This window comes from Onthophagus taurus, chromosome 10, assembly GCF_036711975.1.
Source record: "Onthophagus taurus isolate NC chromosome 10, IU_Otau_3.0, whole genome shotgun sequence".
NCBI classification, from domain to species: Eukaryota; Metazoa; Arthropoda; class Insecta; order Coleoptera; family Scarabaeidae; genus Onthophagus; species Onthophagus taurus.
This window is the reverse complement of record NC_091975.1, coordinates 377702-396652: the sequence shown is the minus strand read 5'-3', so window position 1 is coordinate 396652 and position 18951 is coordinate 377702. Positions and strand designations below refer to the sequence as shown.

Genomic DNA, 18951 nt, shown 5'->3' with positions numbered 1-18951 from the left:
CTTCTTCAGCTAAATCGAATTGCCCCGTGGTTTGACAATTTATCTTAGTTCACCGAGAGAACATAACCTAGAATTTGTGACAGAGAGATTTTTTGTTGGTGAAAATCTTATCTTAAACCGTTTTGTTTACTTTCAAATGTATCAATTATTGTAGTTCAGCTCCTAAAGCACATTTTTCATCCATCGTTTGAGGTTTTAACGTTATTTTGAGGAAGAAATCCTTGATTTAAATTTGAATTTTTCCAACTTTACTCATTGTTGAAATTTGCCGTGTACTCCAATGTATGTCTAAAAACAAGAAAAGACAACGTTGAATACGAAGTTTTATTACGTTTCATAAAGGAATAAGGGAGAAATCAACGAAAAAAGAATTAAATTTTGAAGGTTAATTCCGAGAAAAATCAAGAGATGACGCTAGTTTCGAAGCAAGAATTTTGAATTTTGAAAAGGGCGCGAAGCTAAGGGCCAATCAGAAACGAGGAAAAAACAGTTGGAGTACCGGGGTATATAAGGAGATCGCGAACAGGGAGTGAGAGAGTCGTCGTCGGACCAGCGTCGAATCCACGTCGTCAAATAGAAGAATTTTTGAAAAGATAACCTCAAAAATCTAAGATAATTTAAAAAAAAAGTCAAACCAACTTACAATATTAAAATAAAAAGAAAATCATCCTACAACCTATTCCAAGAACTACCGATACTTCTTCGAGACCATTCCAAGACCCTATTTCCGAAGAACAAACAGTTCAAGTTCCCGTAAGAAGAATCCTGTAGACAATCCAGAAAATTAGTTAGTGCCCCGAACACAAGAGACAATCCATAATCCAGATACCACATTGAACTCCAATCCATTATTTTTCACAGTAAGTCGGATGATAATTTTATTTTATTATTTAACATAACCTACAAAAAAAAAATTAAAGAAACCCAAATTTTTAGTTTAAAAACTTGTGTAAAAACACACAATATGTTTAAAAATAGATGGCGCTATAAACGTTTTAATCAATTTTATTTAAATGAAAATAATTACAAATTGTTAATTTGAAAATGTAAATGTAATCGTTTATTAATCGACTTCTTCGACTTTTGGTCCACCGGGTGCTCCTCCGGCGCCTTGGTGTAGTTTCATCATAACCGGAGCAACATCCTTTTGTAATTCCTTCAATTTATCTTCAAATTCGTCCTTTTCAGCTAATTGATTTCCATCTAACCAAGTAAGTACTTGGGAACATTTATCCTTGACCAATTTTTTGTCATCTTCGGTTAATTTATCAGATGGTGCATCTTCAGCAGCCTAAAATATAATCTGTTAAGTATATTGGTATCACTGCGTAAATTTAGGTTGGTAATAAAAATGATTTAAAATTACCTGTTTTGCACTAAAGATGTAACTTTCCAATTGATTCCTCGCTGTGATTTTTTCACGTTGTTTTTCATCCTCAACTTTATATTTTTCAGCTTCCGACAACATTTTATCAATTTCATCCTTCGATAATCTTCCTTTATCGTTGGTTATTGTAATTCTTTCCGATTTTCCCGTGCTGCTATCTTTAGCGGAAACATTTAAGATACCGTTTGCATCTAAATCAAACGTGACCTCAATTTTTGGTACGCCTCTCGGTGCTGGGGGAATCCCGGTTAAATTGAACGTTCCCAACAAATTATTATCTTTCGTCATTGCGCGTTCACCTTCAAAAACTTGAATCGTAACAGCCGATTGGTTATCAGAATATGTTGTAAATGTTTGTTGTTGTTTACAAGGAATTCGGGAATTTCTTTCCACAATTTTTGTCATAACACCGCCGGCCGTTTCTATTCCCAAACTTAATGGGGCAACATCAACAAGTAAGACATCTTGAATCTGTGAACTTGTATCGCCGGTTAAAATAGCAGCTTGAACTGCTGCTCCGTAAGCAACAGCTTCATCTGGATTTATTGAAAGGTTAAGTGATTTTCCACAAAAGAAATCTTGGAGCATTTTTTGTATTTTTGGAATACGAATTGATCCACCGACTAAAACAACATCGTGAATTGCACCTTTATCTAATTTAGCATCGGTTAAAGCTCTTTCAACTGGAGTAAGTGTTGATCTAAACAAATCAATGCATAACTCCTCAAAACGAGCTCGAGTTACTTTTGAATAAAAATCGACTCCGTCATGTAAAGCATCGATTTCTAAACTGGCTTCGGTACTCGAGGATAAAGTTCTTTTAGCTCTTTCGCAAGCTGTTCTTAACCGACGAACAGCTCGAGTGTTATTGCTCATATCTTTTTTGTATTTTCGTTTAAATTCTTCGAGGAAATGGTTTACTAAACGGTTATCGAAATCTTCACCACCTAAATGTGTATCTCCGGCCGTTGATTTAACCTCAAATAAACTTCCTTCGTCGATTGTTAAAATCGAAACATCAAATGTGCCACCACCTAAATCAAAAATTAAAACATTTTTCTCTCCTTTTAAGTTCTTATCAAGTCCATAAGCTAGCGCAGCTGCCGTTGGCTCATTTATTATTCTTAAAACGTTTAAACCAGCTATCGCCCCAGCATCTTTAGTTGCTTGTCTTTGGGAATCATTGAAATAAGCTGGAACCGTAACGACTGCGTCATTTACTTTTCCACCTAAATACGTTTCAGCGATTTCACGCATTTTTATTAAAACCATCGAACTTATTTCCTCGGGAGCGAAAATTTTCATTTCGCCTTTGTACTCAACTTGAATTTTTGGTTTACCACCTTCATTTACAACGGTAAAGGGCCAATGTTTAATATCCTGTTGTATTTTTTGATCGTCGAATTTACGACCAATTAAACGCTTAGCATCGAAAACTGTATTTTTTGGATTCATTGCAACCTAAAAATGAAAAAAAAAGGAATCTGTAAAAACTCTACCTATAAGAATTAAAAAAAGGAATCTGTAAAAAAATAGACTTAACCTCAATTAATTGACGGTTTAAATTGAAAAATCGTTTTTTTGCTGTCAAAAAAAATCATTTTGAAGATGGGAAAAGATTATTACAAGATTTTAGGTATAAGTAAGACCGCGAGTGATGATGATATTAAAAAAGCTTATAGAAGAATGGCTTTAAAGTATCATCCGGATAAAAATAAAACTCCTGGGGCTGAAGAAAAATTTAAAGAAGCCGCCGAAGCATACGAAGTACTTTCAGATAAGAAAAAACGCGAAGTTTACGATAAATACGGCGAAGATGGTTTGAAAGGAAGCATTCCGGACAACTCATCAGGATTTTCTTATCAATTTCACGGTGATCCACGCGCAACTTTCGCCCAATTTTTCGGGAATACGAATCCTTTCGATGATTTTTTCGATGTGAAATTTCCATCGATGCGTAACGACGATTCTTTCGGTAATTTAAAGCACATGTTTAATCTTCACAATCAATCGGGCGTTGATGTCATGGATAATCCACAACAGGATCCACCGATTGAACATGAAATTTTCGTTTCTTTAGAGGAAATTATGGAGGGTTGCGTAAAGAAGATTAGAATTAATAAAAAAATTATTGGTGCCGATGGAAAGAGTCGCCGGGAAGATAAATATTTATCAATAAACGTTAAACCCGGTTGGAAAGCTGGGACTAGAATAACTTTCCCGAAAGAAGGCGATCAAAATCGTAATAAGATTCCTGCGGATATCGTTTTTATAATCAGAGATCGAGCTCATGAAGTTTTTAAACGTGAAGGAAGCGATATAAAATACGAAGCAAAAGTGACCTTGAAAGAAGCAATTTGTGGAGGGGTTGTTTATGTACCTACTTTGGGTTCAGATGTTGTTCCTTTGTATTTTACAAATGAAATTATTACACCTAAAACCGTTATGAGAGTTCCCGCGAAAGGACTTCCGTATCCAAAGGAATCATCGCAAAAAGGAGATTTATTAATTACTTTTGATATCATTTTTCCACCGCAACTTAGCGATGCTACTAAAGATGTTTTGAGAAATGTTTTACCATAAATAATATGTAATAAAATTAATGAATTAATTTTTGAGTTTATTTTAAATCTTAACCTGGCTTTTAGCAGCATCCCCAATAAGGCGTTCCGTATCGTTAAATGCAACGTAACTGGGTGTGGTACGATTTCCTTGATCGTTGGCTATTATTTCAACTTTCCCATGCTGCCAGACCCCAACACAAGAATAAGTTGTACCCAAATCGATTCCAACAGCCGGAATTTTCGACATTTTCTCGAATTTATATTTTATCAAAAGTTTCACACTAAAGACACTCAACGCGATTCTATGTTAACTGTTGGAATTCGAGTGAAAATCTTCTAGTAATACTAGCGCACACTCATCAAAGTCTCTCGTTTTCTCTCCCACCGATATTTAGTCTCAAATATAATCCCGGTTCCAGAGTTTTCTGAGTGGGATGAAAATAGAAATTTGATCGGCCACTATATTTGGGAGGAAAAATTCCCGAACGAATGAGCTATTTATAAAAAAAAATGATTAATTTATTTGATAAAATCTAATTTCGGAAATGATTTAGGTTTTAATTAGTAGAGATGAAACTATTTTAGGTGTTGCTGGAGGTTTGCCCAAAGGAAGTTGAGTTTAAATTTAGATTTCTAGAATAAACCGATGATAGAATTAGCATCGAAACGGTTTTATTGCAGTTAAAATTTGGATATAAAAGAAAATTCATTTAAAAAATAACGTCAAAATTAAATGTCAGTTAATTTATTGCCAACTATATAGTAATTTATACTATTTTATACGTTTATTGTAATAATTTTTTATTTAAACTTAATAAAATTTCATTGAACTTTAAGTTTAATAAAAATATACAACAATCTAGCGCTGAATAACAATTAAAAGAACTATATTATTTATAACGTTATTCTATTTGTTGAGATTAATTATTATAGAATTTTTGTTGCGTGCAACTTGGGTTGCCTATTTCGTTAGATTTCTATTTCGTTAGAAAACTTAGCATCCGTTAATACAAACAAATAAAAAAATGAGTCAGTAACAAAAAGTTTAGTTTGATGCCTTCTATGTAAGTATTTTTCACCATAAGTATTGCCCGTGATACTTGGGTTGACCCAAGCTTTCTATAAAAAAGCTTTCAACTAGGAGGTACCGGGTTCAGTTCCGCATAATTGTTTGTTTTTAATGTTGACAAGCATGGATAGCATAATAGTATATTAAAAAACAAGTTTCGTAAGACACGTTTTTTTTTTTTTTTTTTAATATCAACAATAACCAGCTCAACATTACAATGTTCTTTCATGGTTTTTATAATATAATAAGGTGGTTTCACAATGATACGTGGGAAACAAATGTCTTCCTGTTCACTGTTTATTAGAATATCTTCTTCTGCCAGGTTGTCTTGGGGAAGTTTTCTTTTTAGTCGAGTATGGATTCCTAGCTCTCCCAGGTGATGATTGCGTGCACTTGGACACTTTTGCAAATTTTCCAGATATTTCCTCGTTGTTTTGTTAATATGTTCATTGATCGTTTCTATATGCAATTCTTCATGTATTTGCGAATTCCGCACAAACCACGGCGCATCTACAGCTATTCTTAATATTTTGTTTTGCAGAATTTGGATTTTGTTGATGTTTGCTTTAGCTGATGAACTCCAAACTTGGCATGCATATGTTACTATAGGTCTTATTAATGATTTATAAAGTAGCACTGCACATTCAATTTTTAATTTTGATCTTCTATTAATGATAGGGTATAGTTCGTGTAATCTGACGTATGCTTCGTTTAGTTTTTTGTTAATATGGTACTTCCATGTGAGCCTTTGGTCCAAGTAAACACCCAGATATTTAACTGCGCTATCTTTCGGATTCCAATTTAAATGATGATCATCTATTGTTATCAACGTGGGATTTTTGACTTGTCTAAGAGTGAATATCTTGGCCTCACACTTACTGGGATTTAAGTGAAAACACCATGTTGACAGTTATTAATTTCATTAATTGAAATTTGCAGATCTTTGATGGATTGTTCCTGGTTTTCATTTTGCGTTATGATAACCATGTCGTCTGCAAATAATGCTTTTTGCTCATTTTCGTGAATTGGAATATCATGTAAGCAGATATTAAATAGAAGAGGTGAGAGAACGCTGCCCTGTGGAACTCCTGACTTGATGGGTTTTGATTCCGATGTATAAGCATTCACTCTAACGCAAAATTTTCTATCTTCAAGAAATGAGTAAATTAATGCTTTAAGGTATTCCGGAATGTTAGTTTTCAGGACCTTATAGATTAAGCCATATAGCCATACTGAATCAAAGGCTTTAGATATGTCTAAGAACGCAGCTGTTGTGTACTGTTTATTTTCGTACCCTCTTTCTATTATCTCGACTACTCTTGTTAGCTGATGTACTGTTGACTGACCAGGTGTAAAACCATATTGGATGTTAGATATGATTGTGATTTTGGGTCGTAAGCGTTCAAAAATCAGTTTTTCGAAAAGTTTACCCAAGGTTGGAAGCAAGCTAATTGGTCTATAGTTTTCAAGATTTCGTTTATTTTTCCCGTGTTTCTTAAACATTAATATTTCAGCCTCTTTCCATGTTTTAGGAAAATATCCTATATTCATACATATATTAAAGATGGAACTTAATATATTTAAAGTCTTATTCGGTAGATTTTTTATCACAGCATTGGGAATGAGGTCGTGGCCAGGAGCTTTTTTAATTGGTAACTTTTTGATAAGCGTTTGCAGTTCTTCTGGTGTAACATGATCTATGGTACTATTGTTAACAGGAGTAAGACACGTTTGAAATGCACGAATTCAAATTGAAAAACGAGTGGCGAAGCCACGAGTTTTTTAATGAATGAGTGCTTTAAGTCTTATGAAACGTGTTTTTTATGCTATTTTTTGTAATTCGCGTTTTTATCCTTTTTTTTAACAAAAATAAAATAAATTTTGACAATTTAGGGAAATAGGTATGCAGCAGTTGGTAACACCGTAACACTTGAAAATAGAAATTTGAATTGACAATTAGAAACTGTCAAAACACAAAATGTATTCACCTGACAAAAATGTTTCATGTACACCTCTCAAAATAAGAGAAATTGCTCAGAGTTCAATGTCCTCATCATTGTGGGCCTTGTATTCGATGCTAAGAACGCGTTTAAACATCCATAGACAAAAATTGTCACATTGACAACTAGAAAAATTAATGACCCAATGTCACCAACTTGAACTGGTTCTATAAAATGTTACTAAAATCTCATTACAGCATCGGATGCTGTAAAGAGTCTCATTACAGCACCCGTTTGAGTACTGTTATAGCTTCCATTACCGTAGCGAATTACAAAAAGTATGTTTTTTATAAAAACCCTTTGATTATATACAGGATGTCCCGCAACGATTGTACAATACTGCATCAGCGTATTCTCTGATCGAAAACAGACAAGAAAAGTCTAATAAACATAGGTCCGAAAATGGACCAATTTCGAGATATTCAAAGTTTTAGTTTCATAACGGTTCGATCACCTTGCGCAAGCTATCTCTCTCGTTGGCTCAATCCATATTATATATAATCAAAGATAAAACCAATTTATAATAATTTATCAAATAAGGATTTATTTATTAAGAAAATGTGTTTGTATAATAATGAAAGTTATTTCTTTCCTTTCTTCTTTTTCTTTTGAGCATCCGGCCATGGAAATCCACGAGTATATAATAAATCCTGGACATTATGACACGTTAGATAGGCATTTTCCATAGCCCCCTCCGTAAAAATGTCCACATTACATCGAGCACTTTTCGATCTACCTCTTTTTCCACCCGTTTTCTTCGGTTTTATCGACTTTTTCTTTTCTCCATTTCCTTTATTTTTCTTCTTTTTACCTTTACCCCCCATTTATAATCCAAATTACGCCAAAAAATTCACTAACTTTTGCGGTTAACTTCTTTCTAACCTAAATGCTGTTTATAGTAACCATGGAAACGCTTTAAAAACACTTGGATACACAAATATATGGATTAAACAATTTTATTTTTTATTTTTAAGGAACAAAGAACTTTATTTCATGATATAATAACATAAAATCGACGTTAATTTCGTTTGGTAAATAAATTCTTAGAGAAAACATAAATTTCGTGGATTTTGTTTACGTTTGTTCGCTAAATTTAGATTTGTGTGGAAAAATTTCTGGAAAAAAGATGTTTAAGTTATTTAAAAACACGTTTTCTTTTTTAATTTTAGATTTAAAAAGAAACTCTTTACATAAAGGTGAAATTGAACGCAATTTATGAACGTTTCCAGAAAATGTCAAATTTTCATAACCTCAACTATGTTAACGTCAAATTTAAATTTGGTTAATTTCAGTGATTTTTTTTTAAACAGCTTTAATCTAAACGTTGTTGAAACATTTAACAGTCAAATCTACTTGGATTAGATCCAAAAAGCTTCTATTTTTAAATAAAAATTTCACTTTCTCTTAACTCCTTTCGAATATATCATTTCTTTTTAAATTGGGTATAAAGCTAAAATAAGAAATAAACGTACTCGTTAAGAAAAATAAATAGATTTCCCTCAAATATTTCAGTGGGTCATAGTAATAAATCTCTATTTCAAACTGAAAAGGGCAAAGAACCCTGAAGTTGTAACGGGTTCGTTGTGTTCTCGTTCCCAATAGCTTTCATACAACAAAAAGAATAAACAAACCTCTCTCCCAGTTTAAAACAGAAATAGACGGTATAAACATTTTTGAAATAGAAGATCCCTCTTCTTCTTGGTATATAAAGTCTTTCAGCTTTTAAACCCTGTTCAGTCGTTCAAGGGAAATTCGAAAAAATGTCTTTTCAAATTAGAACGCGCGCTGATTCGGCTGATAAACACACAGCGGATGTAAACACGTTGATATATTATAAAGGAAAATTATATAGTGGTGCTGATGATGGAAAAATTATGGTGATTTATTTTTTATTATACATAATTATTATTATAATGAAATAATTTTTTTTAGTCTTGGGAAGAAGATTTGAGAAAAATCACCGAAGTAAAAGCCCACGTAACAACCGTACTCTGTCTCGCTGGGAGTTCCGACAATTTATTTTCATGTTCAAACGATGGGAATATAAAAAAATGGTCTTTAACCGATCTACAAGAACAAGGAACACTTTTTACCCAAAAAGACGGAGAAATTTACCGCTTAGTCGCCACAAATGGCACTTTATATTCATCAGATGAACAAGGAGTCGTTCGCGTTCACGAAGGAGACGTCATCAAAAACATTTTTAATCTTCTCGAGCCATTACGCGAAGTAATCGTACTCGGCAACTTCTTATATACAGTTCGCGATCTCGATTTAGTTATCACCGAGATGAAAGACAACGGAAACTTTCAAACCGCAAAGAGTTTTAATGGAAGGGCCCCCGCTTGCCTTGCCGGCGATTATTTATGCTTCTCAAGCCGCGGTGGTAAAGACATTATCATTCACGAGAATAATCCGGAGAATGAATTTAAACCAGTCGCCGAAGTTAAAGATGCACACACCATGATTATTAATAGTTTGGTCGGAGTGAAAACTTCAAGTGGGGCTGTTTTATACAGCGCCGGGTGGGATAAAATCATTAAAAAATGGAAAATTGAAAACGGAGCTTGTACTTTGGTTGGAAGTGTCGATTCCGAAATGGTTGTTAATGTTTTAACCAACGGAGAAAAAGGGGAAATTTATGCCGGGGGAAGTGATGGCCATATTATTAGAGTTGATGATATGTAAAATGGTTTTTTCTAATTTTATTTAGATTTAAGACTGATTTATTAATTGTTAAAAATTAAAATCAACTAAAAAATTAAATTAAGCGCCATCTCTGTTTTAATCTCAACACTAACTTTGACAAGAATACTATATACTTCGTTAATGTTGTTAAAATGAATTTTCATATTTTTGGGATGAAATAAAACTCAACAAGAATAATACAGTGGGATACACTTTTTATTTTAATTCATTTCTAGTCGCTGTGAGCATCTGATACAATATATTACAGTTTTTGCGACCGTTTTTTCTTTATATCTTAACAGTACTTAACAGCATTTTTAATTTAATAACAAATAACATATTGATGAAGATGAAAAATTCAAAATACACAATTAAGTGTTTTTTTTCTTCTTGTATTTTATAATACTTTTATTTTCTTATCGCGCGTGTGTGTTTGTGTGTGTAGAATATATTTGTTTTTGTTTATTATTTTTTTTATTTATTGTTGGTTTTCGTTATTTTTAGATTTTCTTTTTATAGATTCAGGCCGACCGTGTATATGACGCCCAGTTATCGGACGGGGTCATAATTTCTAACCTTAAAAAATTATTTTAACATATCATTTTTTTCTTTTGGTTAATTTTAAGTATTTGTGCAAAACGTGTCCGGTTTTTTTCATTTCTTTGTGTGTGGTGCTTACGAGAAATAACGTGGCGATCAACGGGACGTCTTTTACAAGTCAATATATTCATTAAATTAATAAATTAAATTTTTATATAAAAAAAAAAATTAAAAATCCCGCCTTTTTTTAGTTTTTTTTTTAAGGCGGTTTTAATGGAAGCCGTGCTTTCTCGTTATTCAATAAATTTAAAAATAAATAACTATTTTTTAAAAAGTAATGTGTAAATTACGTGGTTTATTAATTAATATTAAAAAAAAAATAGGTTGGCAATCTTGACAACGCAAACGTCAACACCAATAATAACAAAATTGTTTTTAATTTTATATTAAATTGGATAAATACAGTTAAAAAATTAATGTTTATATAAATAATTATGATTAATATTTAATTAACAACATGAATGCGTAATTTACACATTAACCACTAGATGACTCTATAAATTGACATCAAAAGAAATATGTGTACAAAGTTGAACAAAAGTAATTAAAAAATAAATTTAATGCAGTCACTATTTCGAGAGAACTGCATACGCTGATTTTTTCTTTTTTAAATATTAAATGTACGTTATTATAATATACTTATATGACGAAATGGATATTTATTTAAAAAATAACGTATCATTATTAATTTTTAATATACCCTAATCAACAATGTGTTTTTTGTCTTAATATCATTACCTGGGCCGCACCGTTGGGCCAATTATACAATATACGCTTGTATGTTTTTTCTTTAAAATTTATTTTTAAGTGCATCCACTACTTTGCAATTAATAATAAAATTCGTAACGGAAAAAATTGATAAATTAAAAATAGTATCGCTACGATTTTTCAATTTTAAATTATTTTGAGAAGATAAACTTAATTTAGATGAAACGATAAAAATAAAAGCAAAAAAAACAGAGGCAAACTGACAACGTTGCAATCATTTCTTTTTTTGTTTATTTAAGAGATATTCTTTCATTTTTTTAAGCTAAACACTCTACGTACATAGTTTGTTTTTTTTTTGTTTAGTTTTAAGTAAAAAGATACGTTATGACTTACTTCAACAATTAATTATTCAATAAATTTTCATTTTGACATTGACACATTACAACATAACCTTAATTAAATTTATTTCATTTTTTAAAATATAACTAATAAATCATCACGTATCTTTAAATACACCATTTTCATTTTAAATAATCGATTAATTTACACTTATTCTTTTATTTATTTATGTTTTTTTTATTTTCAGCCTCTCACGACGACTAATATTTATTATTTTTTATTATTATTTCTTTAATTATTTCTCTCTAATAATCGTTTACTTTTTTCCATTTTAATATTCGTTACAAATGTAATTGTTATACAACGTTTTCCGCATTTGCCATAATATAGGGTAGTAATTATTATTTTTTTTTAGTTTTAAATTTATTTTAAGAGGATAAAGAAAACGTAAAAACGGTTTACAATTAAAATCATCGATTTAAACGATGACTAATTAATTAATTTTTACGATAATAACATTTTACACTCAATTTATTTATTTTTCTTTTTGATATTCATCCTAAAAACACGATTAAATAACCTTTTTTTTTAAGGTTTTTATCTTAATTCATTTTAAAGAAATTAAAATAGAGATTTGTTAGCGAAACTTACTTTTTTTTCTTTTTCAAACACCATTATTCCATTTTTTTTAGATTACTTATTTATTATTACGACATTTTTTCTTTTAATTATTAATTAATAACAATGAGAGCGCGCGAACGATTTGCTTAAAAAAGTTATAATGTGTCGTTACCCGTATTTCTTGTGTATTTTTTTTTGTTATTTTCATTTATTTTAATTAGAATGGACGTCGTCTCAAGTGAAATGTTTTAATTAGTTAATTAAATCTAATTAATTAATCACATTTTTTTTGGATCGTTAATTTTAGTTTCGCTTCAACAAATCTCAAACAATAATAAACATTTTTATGCCCAGTTAAATTATTATGAATAAGATAAACATTTTTTTGAAAACTTTTAATAGGAAGCCCATAATTTCTTCTCAAAATTATTCATTTCTATCTTGAAATTTCAATATTTAATACATTTTTCAAATTAACTGATAATTGCTGCTTAATAATAATTTAGACATTACTTCTACCTGATTCTAGAATCGACGATATTGGAATAAGGCAGCAACAAATTTCTGATGACTGAGGATATAAAACAATTTAATTAACAAGAACAAGATATGGAAAACTCGAGGAAGGCGATAGAAATGCAAAAATCGTTGCAGAATGGAAACCAACCTCGTAAAAGATGGTTGGACGACGTGAAGGATAACTTGAGGGCGATGGGAGTGAGAGACTGGTAAAGAGTGACTAGGAGTAGACGCGAATGGTGTAGGATATGGGTTGTAGAGCCAAGGAAAGAAAATAACAATCTCAACTGACCCTTTATAACCGCAGTAAGTGTTATTTCTTAAATCATAACAGTTTTGGAGAAAACAATTTTTTTATGATATCACTTTCAACAAACGTTTAATACGAAACACCCATTTTTAATAGTATATTATTATATGAGCATATAATAGCTCATTATATGCGAGTAGAATACTATACTTTGTCCACGACTATTGAAATTGATTCGATAAATTTATTTTTTAAATAAATTTTTGAATAAAGGTTAAACGTCAATGTGACACAAATTCAATGTTACTAACTGTAACCAACTTCACAACAATTTGTCAAAATTAAGTGTCAGTTTTATAAAACGTCGTTTTCTTTACGAAAATTAATTAATTTATACTTAAGTCATACGAAAAAACGAATTTGTTTAGGTTTTTTTAGCATTTAGAAACTCCTACAAAATTGAATTAAATTGACGTTTTTTGAACTTTTAACTTTTCAAATAATTATTATTAGTCTGGTCAAGATGGTTACCCGTGGATAATGATTATTATTCACTCCGTGAAAAATGACTACCATTTTGTTTTAGAAAACTCATTCATAAGGTATATATTATAAGGTAGTCGTGGACAAATTTTTTTATAAAATAAGTTGGTCACCCTGCAACATTATAGTTTTGTATAACCTAACCTCAAATGTTCCTTTATAACCTCAAAAAGTTTTGGAGACAGTATTTTTTTATGTTTATTATCAAATTCAACTCGAATTTTTAGCTCTATTTTTAGTCGTTATTCAGTATTAGATTGTTGTACAGGGTGGTTCAAATTCGATGTCCAAATAGGCTAACTCGAAAACTATAAGTGTTAGAAAAAAACTAGCTTACATGTCATGATCTCGTTTTTCGAAAAACTGCTAATGCCGAGAACCTCAAACCGCTATCATCTTTTGTTTTTCCCCTAGAGGCCAAAACTGAAAATACCGTAAAACCAACAAGTGCAATTATCTTGGTTATTATTATAGGTGGAGTATTATAACTAAGACAGTATATGGACACTTTTTTACAGAGAATTTCATAACGTAGTCAAAAAAACCACTGATTATTCGCTTATTAAATTCGTTATTTTTTTCTGATTACAAAAATATAGGGTTTGACAGGTCTATTTCTTATTGTTTTAGAATAAAGCTAAAAATAAACTTTTTTTAGTGTCGTCAAAGAAATTAAATTTACAGTTTCCTGTAAATTATAACTAAAAATTAAAAAAATATATTTCTGATATTTGAAACAAATACATTTGTTGAACTATTTAATTTATATTTGTTTCACACAAAAGTTGGAATAGATTGCATTATTTCACAATTTTTATTAATATTTAATATTATTAATAAATGACTTAATAAATTATTGATAGATGGCGCTCATAAATTTTTTAATTTTAATTAAATTCAAATAAACATTCAAATTAAAAACTCTGTTTTTTAAGATGGATTACGAAAATTACGAAAAATTTAACATGTTAAAATGTTACATATTAGAAAATAAAGTAAATTTTATATAAATTTTGAGTAGAATAATTTTTAGTTATACTACCGCAATTTACAGGAAACTGTAAATTTAAATTCTTTCACGACACTAAAAAAAAGTTTATTTTTAGCTTTATTCTAAAAAGATAGTAATAGACCTATCTAACCCCATATTTTTGTAATCAGAAAAAAATAACGAATTTAATAAGCGAATAATCAGTGGTTGTTTCCATTTAAAAAAACAAAAATTGTCATAATATCTCAAAATCTAATACCGAAAATTTTTTTTTTGACTACGTCATCAAATTCTCTATAGGAAAGTCCATACAATGTCTTAGTTATAATACTCCACCTATAATAATAACCAAGATAATTGCACTTGCTGGTTTTACGGTATTTTCAATTTTGGCTTTCAGGGGGAAAAACAAAAGACGATAACGCCTTGAGGTTTTTGGCATTAGCAGTTTCTCGAAAAACGAAATCATGACATGTAAGCTACTTTTTTTCTATCTCTTATAGTTTCCGAGATAGCCTATTCGGACATCGAATTTGAACCACCCTGTACACTTTTATTGAACTAAAATTAGAACTAACACTAGACCTAGAACTAGAAAGTTTGGATTTAGCCGTCTTATGGGACGTAGGGCTAAACCCTATATTTAATAATATTTCTAGTTCTAGGTCTAGTGTTAGTTCTATAACGCTGAATAACATCTAATTAGAACAAGAAGTTAGATTTCTGATGATTTATACATGTTACAATTACTAAATTTAAAAATTTTCATTGAAATTTCAAGATTATTATAAACTTTTCATAAAAATTCTTCAAAATAAACAACTTTTCGATTAAAATTTAACTGAGCATAACCTCTTTATCGAAATCTTTTCATTAAGCTTCGTTATCGTTAACATTTTTAATTGGAGACAATAATTAAAAAAAGAACGAAAAATAATCTCATATTATTACTTAATTTTTTCCCTTTCTAATTAATTAGTTGAACCAATTAATTTAATAATAAGTATGTAAATTTATTACACACGGCAGTAGGTTATTTTTAGTAGGCAATATGTAAACACATTCCACACTCTTCACTTTTTCAGTTTGTCCACTTTTTAAAATAAAAATGAAGATTTTTGGTCTTTCTACAAAATGTTTATTTTCCACCAAAAAGTCTTCGTTTTTTTAATTTCCTTTCAAATATTTTTTATTAATCCTAGGATGGTGTTCAATTAGTGATAATAAAAATGTTGAGGAAGATGGTTTTTCGTTGTAAAAATAAAACTTTTATAGAGCACCAATCAATTTTTTTTTCTTTTTTTGCTCCGATTTAAGTTTTTTTAAATCTAAAAAATCATTTTTAACTAAAAGGTGCACACAAATATTTAAATACGATTAAAAACTGTTTATTTTTTTAATTCTCAACACTTTTTTTTACGATTATTTATTTATTACTTATAACCTACCAAAAAATTGCTTATTATCTTAAATTTTTCTTTAAATCTGTTTTTTTATGTGTTTGTTTTTAAAAAATAAGAATTCGTTTAAAAAAATGTTTAATTAGAGATATTTTTTGTTCAGTCGATAATTTTATTACCATTTTTTTAAGTTAATTTGGGTTTTCGCGCACTGAAAATCGTCTTCTTAACCCAAACGTTTTCGGTTTCATTTCCAATTTGATAATAAAAAAAGATTATTTACCTTCTACGTTATTTCGATGATAATTGATTTTTAATCCTCCACTGTGGGTATCAATGGCGGCTTTTTTAAACTCATCTTTCATCATTAGCAGTACATTCTTTTTGGTATTCTTGATTCATTTTTTGATTGTCCCATTTAATATTTAAATTTTAAATCTGTTGTACTGCTGTTGACGATAGAGTTTTAAATCGGAAGTTGTTATCCGCCCCCGGTACCAACAGCGCACGGATTTTAGCCAACATCAGACACTATCGACACTTGCAAATCTTTCGCCTAATTCTTCGCAAACATGTTGTGGTTGGCGACGTAATGAACCTGCAGGAATTGGTAATTGAAATGGTCGATGAAGCTGTTGAGATCGTCTTCGACGTTTTCGCCGCTTTCTATGGCACGCTACGCACGCTGTCATCAACAGCAGTAGAAGAAATAGGGCAATTGATGACCAAATCAGGACGGTGTAATCCTGTTTCGGTAATTCCACAGTACCTTTAATTAAAAAAATTATAAATTCATTAATTAATATAACCGGAATTCATTAATTTACGTTTTTGAAGGCGAAAAAAATAAAAGAAAATTAAAAGACTGGACTCACGTGTTTGTGAGAGAAGTAGAAGAAGTAGTAGTTGTGGTGGAGGGTGCTTTGTATCACGCCAGCAGAACCAGGGTAAGCAGTGGTGGCAGGAACAGCAGGAGCGGCGGCAAAAACTGCCACGTTGCCTGTGAGCCACCTAAATAGATATAAAAGACTCAAAAAATTCCTGCCACCACAAACCGTAAATTGTGTTAAAATTTAGAAAGAGAGAAAAGAAATGCGAAGAAAAAACCTTCAAAAAGAATTTTATCGATTTTTATATATGTTTTCTTCATTTAAATACAGTCAGTCCCAAAAGTCATCGTACACAAATGGTTTTCGCATGATTTCCAAAACGTGATCGTAAATAAAAGAATTTTTTTATTACCATACATGTAATTATTTATTTTTAACAGATTTATAAACAGAAAACACTGCAATTTAACAAAATAACAAAATTACTTAATAATAATTCTTCAAAATCGTTCCATTGCAATCTCACAAAAGTAATCGTACATCTGAAAACCGACAGGGGTTTCCCCTTCTCTTTGTCAATTACGTGGGATTTCCCGTGCAGCTAGCTAGTCTAACCTGCCCTAAATCTAGTAATCGTTGCTCTCCGTTTGTCAAAAATGAAATCGCTAAAACACTTAATAAAAATGCTTCTACAATTCAGTATATAATTAAAAGGTTTGTGGATACCGGAAATATTGAAAATGCTCCGCGCACTGGCCGTCCAAAATTGTTGACTCCCCGAGAAGAACGAAGCATTAGGCAAGAAGTCAACGCAAATCGTCGGATAAGTGCCCCAAAAATAGCGGCAAACGTCCAAAACAAATTTAATAAAACCGTAAGTGCAGAAACTTACGAAACATCTTTACAGATGAATCAAAATATAACATTTTTGGATGCGATGGTAGGGGTAAAATTTGGAGGAAGGCCGGTACAGCCCTAGATTTAAAAAATCTCCTACCAACAGTGAAACATGGCGGTGGATCCGTTATGGTATGGGGATCCATAGCTGCTTCAGGAGTCGGTAGTTCAGTCTTTATTGAAAATATAATGAATAAGTGGCAATATTTAAATATTTTAAAGGCTAATTTGAAGCAAAATGTTATACAATTGTGTCTTGGAAGTAATTGGATTTTCCAACAAGACCAAGACCCAAAGCATACAGCACATGTAGTTCGCGAATGGCTTTTATATAATGTGCCCAAGCAGCTACATTCTCCTCCGCAATCACCGGATATTAACCCCATAGAGCACGTGTGGGATTACTTAGAAAAATCTATTAGAATGCACAACATTAGTAGCAAGGAATCCCTAAAAGCTGCATTACAAGTAGAGTGGGATAAAATTCCGGCATCATACACTGAAAAACTTGTTCAATCTATGAGAGAAGACTAAAAGCTGTACTTAAAGCGAACGGAGGACCAACCAAGTACTAGTACCTTTTAATTACAACTTTTGGATCTGTACGATCACTTTTGTGACATTCTAATGGAAGAATTTTGAAGAACTATTAAGTTATTTTGTTAAATTGCAGTGTTTTCTGTTTATAAATCTGTTACAAATAAATAATTATGTGTATGGTAATAAAAAAATACTTTTTTTACGACCTCATTTTGGATATTATGCAAAAACCGTTGATGTACGATGACTTTTGGGACTGACTGTATGTAAAAAGTAATAAAATTGTAAATATGACAGTTAGTAATGTCAAAAATTTCATTGGTACCAACTTTTTTTTTTTTTAATTTCTTATAAAAATTATGTATAATTTTAATTATTATGTTAATAATATTTATATATTAATTTTTTAATTGTACAAAATTCGCAATAAAATAATTAAATAATTTTAATTAATATTAAATATCGAAATAATTGATGGGAAATTAAAAAAATAAAATGATTTGGTAGCACTGCAACTCACAACTCAAACGTCAAGTTACATCTCAATTGAAGGTTTTTAGAAAATAATTTTGGGTAAATAAAAATAAATTAAAGAAAAAAAATAAAAAGTACCGAATAATAATAATTATAGTAACCATTAATTTTCTCACTCACAGTCGGCTTCGTCCGAACCATCATCGGCCCCGCAATTCTGCATCTTGTTACACCTCAGTTTATTCGGTATGCAAAAGCCGTTTTTTTCACATTGAAACTCATCGCAACTGGGACCCTCCTGTATTTCCGTCCAAATAATTTTAAAACCTTTCGCGCCCACTGCTTTATCCGCTGTTATAAAACTAAATCGTATCGCGTTCGTGTCCGATACGTAATGGAGCTTTCCTATTGAGCTTTCCTCGCCGCAAAGTTCTATAGGAGTACCCGCTAAATTCGTCCAAAGACGAAGAACAGCAGCTGGACAACCTCGAGCTATAACAAAATTCATTTATTATACACAATTTATTTTAA

The 18951-nt window shown here is 30.9% G+C and overlaps 5 protein-coding genes across 6 annotated transcripts in view; 2 read left to right on the top strand and 3 right to left on the bottom strand.

The window, feature by feature from the left end:
• Window positions 1–989: 989 nt before the first annotated feature.
• On the bottom strand, window positions 990–4344 carry LOC111416612 (Heat shock protein 70 cognate 2). The gene is made up of 3 exons (XM_023048671.2): window positions 4025–4344; window positions 1367–2848; window positions 990–1291 (listed from the first exon to the last, which is right to left on the bottom strand). Exons 1-3 carry the CDS (start codon window positions 4196–4198, stop codon window positions 1064–1066), a joined length of 1884 nt encoding a protein of 627 aa, XP_022904439.1. The 5' UTR covers window positions 4199–4344; the 3' UTR covers window positions 990–1063.
• LOC111416613 (dnaJ protein homolog 1-like) lies at window positions 2950–3998 on the top strand. Its single transcript, XM_023048672.2, has one exon. The coding sequence runs from the start codon at window positions 2996–2998 to the stop codon at window positions 3968–3970; it is 975 nt and encodes a 324-aa protein (XP_022904440.1). The 5' UTR covers window positions 2950–2995; the 3' UTR covers window positions 3971–3998.
• A 3126-nt stretch (window positions 4345–7470) lies between the features above and the next one.
• LOC139431548 (small lysine-rich protein 1) lies at window positions 7471–8110 on the bottom strand. The gene has a single exon (XM_071199447.1). The coding sequence runs from the start codon at window positions 7842–7844 to the stop codon at window positions 7602–7604; it is 243 nt and encodes an 80-aa protein (XP_071055548.1). The 5' UTR covers window positions 7845–8110; the 3' UTR covers window positions 7471–7601.
• A 596-nt stretch (window positions 8111–8706) lies between these two features.
• Window positions 8707–9908, top strand: LOC111416619 (E3 ubiquitin-protein ligase TRAF7). The gene is made up of 2 exons (XM_023048679.2): window positions 8707–8897; window positions 8953–9908. Exons 1-2 carry the CDS (start codon window positions 8781–8783, stop codon window positions 9706–9708), a joined length of 873 nt encoding a protein of 290 aa, XP_022904447.2. The 5' UTR covers window positions 8707–8780; the 3' UTR covers window positions 9709–9908.
• Window positions 9907–18951, bottom strand: part of LOC111422580 (cubilin) — a 39852-nt gene continuing 30807 nt past the window's right edge. For both annotated transcript variants that reach the window (XM_071199136.1, XM_071199137.1), the window contains 2 exons: window positions 18601–18912; window positions 9907–16448 (listed from right to left, as the gene is read on the bottom strand). In XM_071199136.1, the coding sequence (XP_071055237.1) occupies window positions 16204–16448; window positions 18601–18912 (557 nt within the window). In that variant the 3' untranslated portion in view covers window positions 9907–16203. The remainder of the gene's footprint in view (window positions 16449–18600; window positions 18913–18951) is intronic.

What these genes read in the sequence shown, in the direction of transcription:
- LOC111416613 (XM_023048672.2), top strand. Translation starts at nt 2,996, where the DNA reads ATGGGAAAAGATTATTACAAGATTTTAGGTATAAGTAAGACCGCGAGT.
- LOC111416612 (XM_023048671.2), bottom strand. Translation starts at nt 4,198, where the DNA reads ATGTCGAAAATTCCGGCTGTTGGAATCGATTTGGGTACAACTTATTCT. An exon ending in GGGATGCTGCTAAAAGCCAG is followed by an intron (nt 2,849 to 4,024) that starts GTTAAGATTTAA and finishes TTTCATTTTTAG; the next exon opens with GTTGCAATGAATCCAAAAAA. An exon ending in ACATCTTTAGTGCAAAACAG is followed by an intron (nt 1,292 to 1,366) that starts GTAATTTTAAAT and finishes ATTATATTTTAG; the next exon opens with GCTGCTGAAGATGCACCATC.
- LOC139431548 (XM_071199447.1), bottom strand. Translation starts at nt 7,844, where the DNA reads ATGGGGGGTAAAGGTAAAAAGAAGAAAAATAAAGGAAATGGAGAAAAG.
- LOC111416619 (XM_023048679.2), top strand. Translation starts at nt 8,781, where the DNA reads ATGTCTTTTCAAATTAGAACGCGCGCTGATTCGGCTGATAAACACACA. An exon ending in CTGATGATGGAAAAATTATG is followed by an intron (nt 8,898 to 8,952) that starts GTGATTTATTTT and finishes AATTTTTTTTAG; the next exon opens with TCTTGGGAAGAAGATTTGAG.